The following is a 14,107-nucleotide window of genomic DNA, read 5'->3' as shown; positions in this document are numbered from 1 at the left end:
TGATCTTTGAAATGTTTCAGGTGCAGGATATTATATAACTCTGGTAAGAAAACCACGTTGTGACACAGAGAAGATTTCCCTTCTGGTTTACCAGCACATACCAAATGCAGTTTTCCAGTCTAGCATTGGAGAAGAACTGACATTTGTACTTCCTAAAGAGAGCACGCACAGGTATGGACCTGAGAGGGCTGGAGTAATTGCTTGCATATGCTCAGTGTTCAGTCATCTCTCCCACCCCTGTCCTCACCAAGGACTCTCAATTCTGTAATGGTTTGGATTTCTAGGCCTTTGATATTTCCTAGAAAGAAATCGGAGAAGGCAATGGCACCCCACTGCAGTACTCTTGCCTGGAGAATCCCAGGGACAAAGGAGCCTGGTGGGCTGCAGTCCATGGGGTCGCTAAGAGTCGGGCACGACTGAGCGATGTCACTTTCACTTTTCACTTTCATGCATTGGAGAAAGAAATGGCAACCCACTCCAGTGTTTTTGCCTGGAGAATCCCAGGGACAGAGGAGCCTAGTGGGCTGCCGTCTATGGGGTCGCACAGAGTTGGACACGACTGAAGCGACTTAGCAGCAGCAGCAGCAGAAAGACACCACACTCCAGCCAGAGTGCACTTGAAAATATAGGACTCGTCACTAAGTCACATCTGACTCTTTTGCAGCCCCATGGACTGTAGCCCGCCAGGCTCCTCTGTTCATGGGATTTCCCAGGAAAGAATACTGGAGTGGGTTGCCATTTCCTTCTGCAGGGGATCTTCCTGACCCAGGGATCGAACCTGCATCTCCTTCATTGGCAGGAGGGTTCTTTATCATCTGAGCCACCAGGGAAGCCTTTTGATCATGTTCCCTCCCTCGTTAAAAACCCCTGATGGCTCCCAGCTGCTTTCAGATTAAAATAAAATTCTTTATGATGGCGTCAAAGGGGTCCTTGACTATGTGAACTCTAATTACGGGCACCCAAGTAACTGGGCTCAGATGAAAACTGTGCTTGATTTTCCTTTATATTACAGTTGACCCTTAAACGACACAGGTTTGAACTGTGTGAGTCTGCATATACCCGGATTTTTCAATAAATAGGTTACTATGGTACTACACTACCCCTCGTTTAGTTAAATCTGTGGATGCAGAACATTTGGATTTGGAGGGCTAACTATAAAGTTATAAGTGGATTTTCCATGTGGGGTGGGAGCCAAGGTCAGCCTTGTAATTATTTCAGACCTCAGACTTGTTCCCAACATGTCCCTCTCTCCCTCTCCTCAGTCCTCATGTTTCTTTCGGATAGGAATCTTAGTTATACTTCATTGAGAAAGTAAACACCATCCAACAAGTACTCTATTTATCCCTTTTAACAGACCTACAAGCTTGCTTTTTTCAACACCAGCTCAAGTACTGAGCCACTTGGTCTTAGGAGTTTGCTGGTTTGATTATTTCCTCTTTCATCTATATCATCGACTTCTCTTCTTTGGTTCATGTCCATGAACATATTAGTGTGCTCTGGAGATGCACTGTCTTGAGCCTGCCTCTCTTTCCAGCCACCACTCCATGTCCTGTAACCCTGCACAGCTGAAGCTCTCTAAAACTAGGTTAATCATGTTGCCTGCTTTATCTCATTGCCCACGCATTACTCAGTTTACTTCACAGTGACTTTCACACCCTTCCATGCAAGCTGGAAAAATGCCTATTCAGGTCTTCTGCCCGTTTTAAAATTAGGTTGTTTGTCTTTTTGATATTGAGTTCAGTGAGCCATTTATATGTTTTTGGATATTAACCCCTTATCAGTCACATACTATTTGCAAATATTTTCTCCCATTTCAGTAGCTAATCTTTTTTTTTTTTTTGTCAATAGTTTCCTTTGCCATGCAAAAGCTTTTAAGTTTAATTAAGTCCCGTTTGTTTTTGCTTTTGTTTTCTTTGCCTTAGGATATAGGTCCAAAAAAATATTGTTATGGTTTATGTGAAACTGTGTTCTACCTTTGTTTTCTTCTAGGAGTTTTATGATTTCTGGCCTTACATTTAGGTCTCAGTCCATTTTGAGTTTATTTTTGTATATGGTGTGAGACAGTGTTCTAATTTCATTCTTTTCATGTAGCTGCCCAGTTTACTTCTCAGCACAGCTTAACAAAGAGACTGTGTTTCCCTGTTGCCTGTTCTTGTCTCCTTTGTTGTAAACTGATTGGCTGTAGCTGCGTGGGCTTATTCTGGGGTCTCTGTTCTGTTCCATTGATCCACTTGTCTGTTTTGTGCCAATACCATACTGTCGCTTTATGTGATACTTCCAGCTCTAGTCTTTTTTTTTTTTTTTCCCTCAAGATGGCTTTGGCTATTCAGGCCCTCTTATGTTTCCATACAAATTTTAGAATTATTTGTTCTAGTTCTGTCAAAAATGTCATTGGTATCTTGATAGAGATTGCATTGACTCTGTAGATTGCCTTGGATTATATGGTCATTTTAACAATAATAGTTCTTCCAGTCTAAGAACAAGTATATCTTTTTTACCTCTTTGTGTTGTCTTCAATTTCTTTCATCAGTGCCTTATAGTTTTCTAAGTACTGGTCTTTTATCTCCTCAGGTATGTTTGTCCCTGGCTATAATGTTCTTTATGTGATGGTAAATGAAATTGTTTCCTTCATTCTCCTTTCTGATAATTTTTTGTAAGTGTACAGAGTTCTGCGTACAGAACAGAATAATATAGAACAATAGAGTTCTGTATATTAACTTTGTATCCTTTAAATTTTACAAATTCATTGATGAGTTCTAGTAGTTTTTTTATGGCATCTTGAGGATTTTCTACATATAGTATCATGTCACCTGAAAATGGAGACAGCTTTACTTCTTCCTTTCCAATATGGATTTCTTCTATTTCTTTTTTTTTTTCTTCTTCTTCTATTTCTTTTCTTGTCCAGTTGCTGTGGCCAGGACTTCCAAAACTATGTTGAATGAAAGTGGTGAGAGTGAGCATCTTTGTCTTGTCCCTGATCTTAGAAGAAACACTTGCAGTTTTTCGCATCAAGTGTGATGTTAGCTGTGGGCTTATATGTGGCCTTTATTATGTTGAGGAATGTTCATTCTATTCTCACTCTGTGGAGAGTTTTTGATGTAAATGGATATTGAATTTTGCCCAGAAATTTTTCCTTCATCTGTTGAGGCAATCATATGAGTTTTATTCTCTAGTTTGTTAATGTGGTGTATCACATTGATTGATTTGCAGATACTGAACCAAACCTTGCATCCCTGAAATAAATCCCACTTCATCATGGTATGTGAACCTTTTAATATGTTGTTGAATGCAGTTTGTCAGTATTTTGTTCAGAATTTTCTCATCTATGCTCATCAGTGATATTGGCATGTAATTTTCTTTTTGTGTGTGATATCTTTGTAATGAGCTTGGAAGCATTATGTCCTCTGCAATTTTTTGAAGTAGCTTGAGAAGGATTTTTCCTCTCTAAATGTTTGGTAGAATTCACTTGTGAAGCCAGCTGGTCCTGGACTTTCGTTTGTTGGGAGTTTTTAAAAATTATTTCTGATTCAGTTTCATTACTGATAGTTGATCTGTTCATGTTTTCTATTTCTTCCTGGCTCAGTCTTGAATTTCTGTGAATTTGCCCATTTCTTCTTTATTGTCCATGTCATTGGTGTAGGATTGTTCATATACAGTTCTTATATTCCTTTGTGTTTCTGTGGTATCCATTGTAGCTTCCCCTTTTTCATTTCTGATTTTATTGATTTGGGCCCACTCTGTTTTTCTTAATGAGTCTAGCTCAAGGTTCATCAGTTTATTTATCTTTTCAAAGGAACTCCTCTTAGTTTCATTGCTTTTTTCTATTGTTTTTGGTCTTTATTCATTTCTGCTCTAATATTTATGATTTATTTCCTTCTACTAACTTTGGGTTTTTTCTTCTTGTTGTTCCTCTAGGTTAAGTTTAGGTCATTTATTTTAAAATTTTCTTGTTTCCTGAGGTTGACTTGTATCACTATAAACTTCTGTCTTAGACCTTCTTTCTTTTGCCACACTATGTAGATTTTGTATGATCGTGGTTTCATTTTCATTTGAAGGTATTTTTAAATTTCTTCTTTGGTTTCTTCAGTGACTCATCAGTTGTTTAGTAGCATGTTGTTTAGCCTCCATGTGTTTGTGGTTTTGCAGGGTTTTTTTTTTTTTTCATGTAGTTGATTTCTAGTCTTATAGTGTTTTAGTCAGAAAAGATGCTTGATACAGTTTCAGAGATGAATTAATATTTACTTTGCACCTGCAGTGTGCTAGGTGTATATTTGATTTATCCTTACAGAAAGTTTTGAAGTAAATGGTATTATTTATGCTCATTGTTCAAGTTCAGAGTCATGAAGCTCAAGAGGGACAGAATTGAGATTTGAACAAATATCTTCTTAACTCCATAGTCCATGCTTTTTCCTTTGTAGAAAGCCAAGGGTAATAAGGAGGGATTCAACTTCCACCTTTGATGAATAAAACTGCTCTTCCCTTCCAGGTTTGAAGCTCTGTTTACTGACTTGGAACTGAGGCAGGAAGAGCTGGGCATTGCCAGCTTTGGGGTCTCTGTCACCACTATGGAAGAAATCTTCATTCGGTAAGTGAATACAAAACCATAGATTCCAGGAATCTTAGAATTGGAAGGGTACTTAAACATTGCCCAGTGTTTGAATCCTTTCTATAACATCCTCACTGAATAGTCTTCCAGCCTCTGACTAGTGCTTCCAATAATAGGGATATTCATTAGTGTAGAAAATATTGAATATAATATCATCCAACAAACATAATTTTAGCATAAATTCCTAAGGATGAAAAGCAAAAAGTGGCATCATATCAGTTGGGATGCTTTTGACTCTAAGTAACTGATAACCCGAACTTGACTGGTTTAGACAATTAGGAAGGTTTATTATTTCATTTAAAATACCATTGAAACATGTTTATTATCATATGTGAAATAGATCGCCAGTCCAGGTTCGATGCATGAGACATGATGCTCAGGGCTGGTGCACTGGGACGACCCTGAGGTATAGGATGGGGAGGGAGGTGGGAGAGGGGTTCAGGATGGGGAACACATGTACGCCCGTGGCTGATTCATGTGAATGTATGGTAAAAACCACCACAATATTGTAAAGTAATTAGCCTCCAATTAAAAGAAAAAAAAGATCTCCCAAGGTAGGGCAGCTCTGGCATTGGCTGATTCATCCACCAAGCTATCTGAATGAAGCAGGAATGCTGGCTCAGTGCTAGGAAGGCTTTGAGAGGGCCTCCCTGGTAAACTACCCAGGCAGCCACACTGGGCCATAAAGTGGCAAGGAGACCAGGTCAGTATTGTTTTACCCAGTCTGGTAATGTTTGTCTTTGAAATAGAATATGCAAGCTATTTATGAGTATTATTTATGATATATTAAAATTTATATCTATCATTTAAAAAATATAAATTTATTTATTTTAATTGGAGGCTAATTACTTTACAATACAATATATCTATCATTTTACCTTATATTTTCTACAAGTCCTGTTGAGTCTGTATGACATTCTCTCCCTTTTAAGGATTATTTTTTTCTCATTCTGTAGTTTCCTCCCTACCCCATACTAGTTGGAAACTATATATTCTTATTTTATTATTTTAATGGTAAGCCTAGATATTGAGATACACATAAGTAATTTATCAAAGTCTCAGGTGAAGTAATATCTTTACTCTGCTCCTGGAAAATATCCAGGCTTTGAAACACCTTAATTTTATTCACACACATCCTACCATTACCAACTTATACATTATACTATCATTATGTATTTTAATTGCCTTTTTTAAGTCCACAAAACATTATTGTTTTGTCAAAGACAATGGTCATTTAAATTCATATACATATTCAGCTCTTTCTGTGTTTTTTTTCCTTGTGCTTCTCAGACTTTCCTTCTGCCTGAAGTACATTCTGTCCCATGTCATTTATTGTTTTTATGCTGGTGCCAAAGGCTCTCAGTTATTTTGGTCTGAAAATGATTTTGTTTCTCATTTTTGAAGCATATTCTCCTTATCCATTCTTTTGCATTCATTCATACTATAGCTACATATTTTAGATGTGTTTCTTATAAATGGAATATAGTTGGAGTTTAAAAAACATTCATTTGTATATCTTTATCTTTTAAGTAGTTCTGTGTTGTTGTTCAGTTGCTAATTCATGTCCAACTCTTTGCAACCGTGTGTACTGCAGCATGTCAGCCTCCTCTGTCCTCCACTACCTCTTGGAGTTTGCTCAGATTCATGTCCATTAAGTCAGTGATGCTATCTGACCATCTCATTCTCTGCTGCCTCCTTCTTTTGCCTTCAATCTTTCCCATCATCAGGGTCTTTTCTAGTGAGTAATAAACTTCTAATCCATTTAGTTTTAAATCTGTCATATTGCTCAGTGTCTTCTATTTATCCCATCAATTCCATATTCTCTTATTTCCTTTCTAGTCTTTGGAATTGATTTAGAGGGTTTTTTGTGGGGTTTTTTTTTTTTTTTTTTGCTTTGTATTTTCTCCTCTGTTAGTTTATAATTTGTATGTTATCTTGCTCTTCTCTTATTGGTTATCCTAAGATTTCAGTGTGCATTTTTAGCTTATTAAAGTGTACAATAAACTAGCACATTTACTGCATTCCAGACAATGCAATCTATAGCACTCTTAAATTCCATTTGTTCCACTTTTGTTATGTGGTATTTATTCAACTATTTCAATTCTGTGTATATTTAAAAGTCTATAGCACATTATTGTTTTTTTGTGCAATCAGCATTCATCTAAATTTAGCACGTATTTACCCTTTGCATTGTTCTTACACTCTTAAGCATCATTCATCCTTAAGCTTCCTTCTCAGGCTATTTTCTTTCTGCCCAAACGATATACATTTCCTTTAGTGCAGATTTTCTGATCTGATGAAGTCTCAGAGTTTTTTGTTTGCCTGAAAATATATTTTTGGCCTCCATTTTTAAAAGAATTTTCCCTTGATACAGAATTTTACATTGTCAGGGGTTGTTTTTAATACTTCTAAATGTAATTCTGATTTCTTCTTCTTAAAACAGATTTGTTGGGGTATAATTTACATACTGTAGCATTAACCAGTAATTCATACCATACAGTTTGATAGCTTTTAGTAAATTTATGGTGGGACCATAAGCCAACATTAGAACATTTTCATCACTCTGGAAAGATCTTTCATGTTCATTTGCAAATATTCCAAATATTCCTGTTCCCATTTCTAGTCCAAGGAAACCACTAGTCTACTTTCTGTCTTTATATATTTACCTATTATGGACATTTCATAAGAATGGAATCATTTGGATTCATATGTAGAAAATCATACAGTGTGTATTTTATGTCTGGCTTCTTTCCTGTAGAATAATTTTTGGAGGTTCATTCATGTTGTAGCATGTATAATAAATACTTTGGTTTTTTATTGCTGAATAGTTCTCTGTTATATGAATAGATCATTTTTGCTTATTCCTTCCATTCTATTGTCTTCTGACTTCCATATGTCCACTGAGATGTCAGCTGCTAGTATTATTATTATTCTTTTAATGCAATCTGTCCTTTACCTCTGGCTGCTTTTAATATTATTTTTTCTTTCTCTTAGGTTTTCAACATTTTTACAGTGATATGCATTTGTGTGGTTTTCTTTGTGTTCTGCTTAGGATTTTTACTGCTTTTCACATTGTGGTTTGCTGTTATTGGTCAGTTTTGGAAAATTCTCACCTAATCTCTCTTCTGATCCATCCTCTCTTTCCACTCTTACTGAGACAGCTACTTAGACATGATTTTTCCCTTTCAGGTGTCTCATGTCTGTTATGCTCCTTTTTTGGCTTGTATTGATTATCTGTTGGTGCTAGCAAATTACTCTGAAACTTAGCAGCCTTGAAACAACAAACATTTGTTACCTCACAGTTTCTGTGGGTCAGGAGCCCAGGAGAAAGTAGGTAGGAGATTCTGGCTCAGATCTCTTTTGAGGTGGTTGAAAATGGCAACCCACTCCAATATACTTGCCTAGAAAATCCCATGGACAGAAGAACCTGGTGGGCTACAGTCCATGAGGTCACAAAGAGTTGGACACAACTGAGCGTCTGAGCATTAGCATGTAGTCAGGTCTCCAGCTTGGGCTGCAGTCTCTACAGGCTCACCTGGGGAAGGATCCACTTTCACGTTCACTCTTGTTGTTGCTGGCTGGCCTCAGTTGCTCATGATGTGGGCCTCCCCACCCAGGGTGCTGGAGTGACCTTGTGATATGGCAGTTGGTATCCCCCACAGTGAGTGATCAGAGAAAGATGACCAGATGGAAACCATGTTCACTTTGTCACCTAATCTTGGAAGTGTCATTTTATCACGTTTGCTATATTCTATTTACTAGAAGTTAGTCACTAGGTCCAGCTCACAGTAAAGGGGAGAATATTAGCACAAGTAACAAAGGGAAAATAAACAAGAAGAACTACATCAAAATAAAGCTTCTGCACAGCAAAAGAACTGATCAACAAAATGCAAAGGCAACCTACTGAATGCGAGAAAGTATTTGCAGACACGTATGATAAGCGGTTAGTATCTAAAATATATAAACAATTCATACAATTCAATAGCAAAAAAATCCAATTTCTAAATAGGCAGAGGACCTGAATAGACTTTTTTCCAAAGAAAATATTCGGATGGCCAACAGGTACATGAAAAGGTGTTCAGCATCACTAATCATTAGGGAAATGCAAATCAGAACCACAATGAGCTATCACTTAACACCCATTGGAATGGCAGAGAGACAGGAGATGACAAGTGTTGGCAAGGATATGGAGAAAAGAGAACCCTTGTATTCTGTTGGTGAGAATGTAAATTGATATACAACCACTATAAAAAGCAATATTGAAATTTCCTCAGAAAAATTAGAAATAGAACTATCATATGATCTGGTTCCACTTTATGGGTATATATCTAAAGGAAGTGGACTCACTACCTCAAACATGTACTGCCATGTTTATTTCAGCATTAGTTACAGTGGCCAAGTTGTGGAAACAACCTAAGTGTCCATCAGCAGGTGAATGGATAAAGAAGACATACACACACACACACACATACACACACACACACACTGTTTGGCCATAAAAATTTTTTTTAAAGAGGAATCATGCCATTTGCAACAACATGGATGGGCCTTGAGGGGATTGTGCTCAATGAAATGTCTGGCACAGAAATACAAGCACTATGTGATCTCACTTAAATGTGGAATATAAAAAAAAAAATTCACAGAAACAACAGATTTGTGGTTGCCAGAGGTTGGAGGCAGGCTTCCCTGATACTTCAGTTGGTAAAGAATCTGCCTGCAATGCAGGAGACCCCAGTTTGATTCCTGGGTTGGGAAGATCTGCTGGAGAAGGGATAGAAATACCCACTCCAGTATTCTTGGGCTTCCCTTGTGGCTCTGCTGGTAAAGAATCCGCCTGCAACGTGGGAGACCTGGGTTCGATCCCTGGGTTGGGAAGATTGCCTGCAGAAGGGAAAGGCTACCCACTCCAGTATTCTGGCCTGGAGAATCCCACAGACTGTATAGTCTATGAGGTCTCAAAGAGTGAATACAACTGAGCAACTTTGGCTTTCACTTTCTTCAGAGGTTGGAGACAGGGGTATGGTAACTGGATGAAGGTGGTCAAAAGCTCTAACCTGCCAATCACATGGTTTTGGTTCCCCTGGCAACCAGACCCCATCTCAAGTCACCATGGCAAAGGACACTCTTATGGCTCTCTTCACTTAGAAATTTGCAAGAGTTTTAGGAGCTCTTGTCTGGAACCGGGACAAAGAACAAATCTATATTTCTTATAAATAACAATAATCACAGAGGGAAATAATAAAACCTATGTCCTCATGATTTGGTTACATTTTACTATGATCAGTGCTCTTGAGGTTATTTTTACATCTACTTACACTGTGTGATGGAAGCATTATGTTGACAATTTGAAATCAATACTGGTGAGAGTATTTACAACATGAAAATTGGTAAACACTATAAATTGGAGTTTATTTCTTTGTTGACTGTCTAGATTTAGAAAGTAATGACTGAGAAAATGTTAATAGTGTGAATTAAACTTCCAAGTATGTCCTATCTGAAGCAATTTAATTAATAGAATTTGAGGAAATACTCTTTGAGGTTTTTAAATGTGTTATTTAGTCCAATAAAAACGTTACTCACCTTGTGGATGAATGAGTGAAGTTTTGACATAACATCTTTGTTGTTTCAGTTTTGTCTTAATCATTAATGTTAATTAAAACATCAACCAGTGTTCTTGTCCAAACTACACTTAGAGAACCACACACCACTGCCTCCTTTCCGCTGCCACATAAGGGCACTATCCTGTGAGTGGACCAGACCCTCTGGCCCCAGTCCAGCCTTCAGACAACTGTAGCCTGGCCGAGAGCTGGACTGCATCTGCAGGAGAGACCTTGAGGCAGAGCCACTCAGCTGAGCCACCCCCAAATTCCTGACCCACTGGAATTGTGTGAGATCGTAAATGCTTACTGTTGTTTTAAGATGCTAAGTTTGGGATAATCTGTGTCACCGCAATAAATAACAGTTCATTTACTGTCCTTTGCAGAACTGTCCTGGAGGGAAAATGAACCAGTTTATTGAATTATATTCTTGTGACGAATTCCCAGCAATGGAATAACTAGCTCAAAGACTATGAGTAAAAGTATGTTTTTTGACCTCATACTTTGCTGAATTTGACCCTGAACAGGGGTTCTGCAAACTTTTTTCTAAAGGGTCAGATAGTATACTCTTTAGGCTGTGTAGGCTTGGTCGCATAATCAAGGGTATTGTGTTGTTGTTATTCAGTTACTGAGTTGTGTGTGACTCTTTGCAGCCCCATGGACTGCAGCACGCCAGGCTTCCCTGTCCTGCACTATCTCCCGGAGTTTGCTCAAATTCATGTCCATTGAGTTGGTGATGCTATCCAGCCATTTCATCCTCTGCTGCCCCCTTCTCCTTTTGCCTTCAGTCTTTCCCAGCATCAGGGTTTTTTCTAATGAATCAGCTCTTTGCATCAGGTGGCCAAAGTATTATTACAGCTTTGGTAAATACTTTAGGCTGTGTAGGAATGGTCACGTAACAAGGGTATTATGTAGGCACTTAATTAACCATGTAACAGCAATTTACAAATGTGAAATCCTTTCTGAGCTCGTCCCATACCACTTGGGCTGGATTTGGCCCACTGGCCATAGTTTATAAACCCCAGACCTGGAGTGTCAGAAACGCCACCTTTTATAATTTATAGTTTTGCTCATAAAATACATATTAAGTGATATTATATTTTTGTTTTAATTTGTGTGTGGTATCTTTTAAGGAAAATAATGAAATCTATTCAAGCTAGCATTGCCTCAGTTATTTGGAGAAGCTATTGGTCAGTTAATTCAGTTGTTAGTTCCTTTTTAAGCCCTTTCTAGTCAGTATACTGGAGAAGGCAATGGCACCCCACTCCAGTACTCTTGCCTGGAAAATCCCATGGATGGAGGAGCCTGGTAGGCTGCAGTCCATGGGGTCACTAAGAGTCGGACATGACTGAGCGACTTCACTTTGACTTTTCACTTTCATGCATTGGAGAAGGAAATGGCAACCCACTCCAGTATTCTTGCCTAGGGAATCCCAGGGATGGGGGAGCCTGGTGGGCTGCCGTCTATGGGGTCGCACAGAGTCGGACACGACTGAAGCGACTTAGCAGCAGCAGCAGCCAGTATACACTTGCCAACAGTATGTAATCTTGGTGTGGCTTTTTTTCTCCTCATTGTTTGTGTCCTAACTTATTTTTTTCATAACTTACATGACTTTCATTCTTTAAATCTGAACAAAATGGAATGTGTTGTGATTTTGAGAGTTCTCATTTCTTTGTGTTTTTGGTTTGGTTTAGGGTTAATAAGCTGATGGATTCCGACATAGACTTGCAGATCATCAAGCTTCCCTCCTTCCATTCTCATCCACTGGTGAGCAGAGTTCCTGTCAACAGGATTAAACATCTTCATTCAAGGATTTTCTCAATACCATCCGGCCTACCCATCCATCCTAACACTGGGGTGAGCAGATACATCAAATGCAGGAAGCAGGTTTCTGTTTCATTCCTGGAATCATGATATTATTCTGTCAAGACATGAATGTCAACCTTTAATAGGGGCTTAAGAAAAACTGTGCAGATTTTAGACATAAAAGATTGGCTCTGCTGGATTTCAGGAATACCGTGCTCTTTGCTCCAGTTGAAAATCAGAATGCTGGTGTTTTTTCTGACCAGGATCAACCCAATGAAAGGAAGTATCAGAAAAGCTCATAGAAAGGGAGTGGCCATTTCTTTCACCAGAAAAAAGGAAGAGTAAAAGCACTAGATCGAGCTTCCCTGGTGGCTCCATGGTGGAGAGCCTGTCTGCCAGCACGGGAGAGCAGGCACCATCCCTGACGCGGGAAGATCCCCACGTGCTGTGGAGAGACTAAGTCTGAGCACCGCAACCACTGACCCTGCACTCTAGAGCTTGGAGGCTGCAACTACTGAAGCTCCAGTGCCCTAGAGCCCATGCTTGGCAACAAGAGAGGCCACCGCAGTGGGAACCCCGTGTGCCACAGCTGGAGAAGGGCCCCAGCTGTCCTCAGCTGGAGAAAGGCCCACACAGCAGCAAAGACCCAGCACAGCCAAAAACAAATAGATAAGCATTAAAAAAAAAAAAAGAAATCAAGAGACTTAGCTTTTAAAAAAAAGCATTAAATCTGCTGTCCAAAAAGCATATTTAACCTTTCTTTTTAGTCTTTCACTATGAAACAGATCATGCATGGTACCACCTGAAATTAAAAATTTTTAAGATTTTTTTTTAATGTGGACCATTTTTTAAATTCTTTACTGAATTTGCTCTGTTTTCTATTTTGGTTTTTTTGGACACGAGGCATGTGGGATCTTAGCTCCCTCACCAGGATTTGAACCTGCACTCCTTGCATTGGAAGGTGAAGTTTTAATCACTGAACCACCAGGGAAATCCTTAATTAAAAAAAAAAATTCTTATGAAATACATGGACAACCTGTATTTCATACAGGTTTTAATGCTTAAAAAAGAATGTTGATATACATTTTACTTAGTCGTCTTGATTTATCTATCTATGAGATATATTACAAAATAATGAGATTGGTTTTCTTGGATTGCATGCATGCATGCTCAATCACTTAGTCGTGTCTGACTCTTTTGTGACCTCATGGACTGGAGCCCACCAGGCTTCTCTGTCCATGGAATTTCCCAGACAAGAATACCGAAGTGGGTTGCCATTTCCTCCTCCAGGGGATCTTTCTGACCCAGAAATCAAACCTGTGTCTCCTGCGTCTCCTGCATTAGCAGACAGGTTCCTTTCCACTGAGCCACCAGGGAGCCTTTTCATGGGTTAGTGAAGAGGACTCACTGTTTCATAGTCTTACATCACCTGTTCAAGGGGAAGCTGCCATCCATGGAGCCCCTAGTTGGAAAGGGTCTTGGGGGTTATCTAGACCAGTGCCTGTCCTACACAGAAGGCTCTTCTCCAACCCCAGGAAGGATCTACTCAGCCTCTACTTGGCCAAGCTTTGCTTTTGGAAACAACTCCAGAACCTTCCCAGGAAGTATTTCTCAGAGCACCACCTCCGGCAGGGTAATAGCAATGCCTTTTGGTGAATGCTTGAGAGGAAGGAGCTTCAAATCCAAATGTGGGAGACATGGTGGGTGCTTGGGAGAGGCTTTCTGGGGTGTTTTGGTATTTGGTATTTGGGAAACCTGAGGCTTGATGGCCCCAGCCCACCCAGCTAGCGCAGCGCTAGTGAAAGAGAAGCTGATGGGAGCCTGTGGCGCCGACCTCCACAGCTGCCACCTCTGGGCCCAAGGCTGAATCTTGGGATCCCAGTGCACATGCCTGCACGCTTTGATATTCACTGTCGAAGCCCAGGGACCTCTCTGTGCATGGCCTGCATCCCTCCATGGGTGCATCTGTGGGTGCATTACTAGAAGTGCAGTCTCTTCTCTTTGACTGTGTGGATGTCGAATTAAATTTATGCATTCAGCTCATTTGTTTTCTAAAAAAGTAATATCAAATTAAAATGCCAGCAAGCAATGGCATTTC

General features: G+C 39.3%; 1 protein-coding gene across 1 annotated transcript in view; it reads left to right on the top strand.

Annotated features, from left to right (window-relative positions):
• Positions 1 to 14,107, top strand: part of LOC138076202 (ATP-binding cassette sub-family A member 17-like) — an 85,638-nt gene that overhangs the window by 42,090 nt on the left and 29,441 nt on the right. The window contains exons 15-17 of the mRNA XM_068968417.1: positions 21 to 171; positions 4,487 to 4,585; positions 11,898 to 11,970. Coding sequence (XP_068824518.1) covers positions 21 to 171; positions 4,487 to 4,585; positions 11,898 to 11,970 — 323 coding nt within the window. The remainder of the gene's footprint in view (positions 1 to 20; positions 172 to 4,486; positions 4,586 to 11,897; positions 11,971 to 14,107) is intronic.

This window comes from Capricornis sumatraensis, chromosome 3 (genome assembly GCF_032405125.1).
Source record: "Capricornis sumatraensis isolate serow.1 chromosome 3, serow.2, whole genome shotgun sequence".
NCBI classification, from domain to species: domain Eukaryota; kingdom Metazoa; phylum Chordata; class Mammalia; order Artiodactyla; family Bovidae; genus Capricornis; species Capricornis sumatraensis.
Note: the sequence above shows the minus strand (reverse complement) of the source record. Positions and strands in the feature narration are given on the sequence as shown.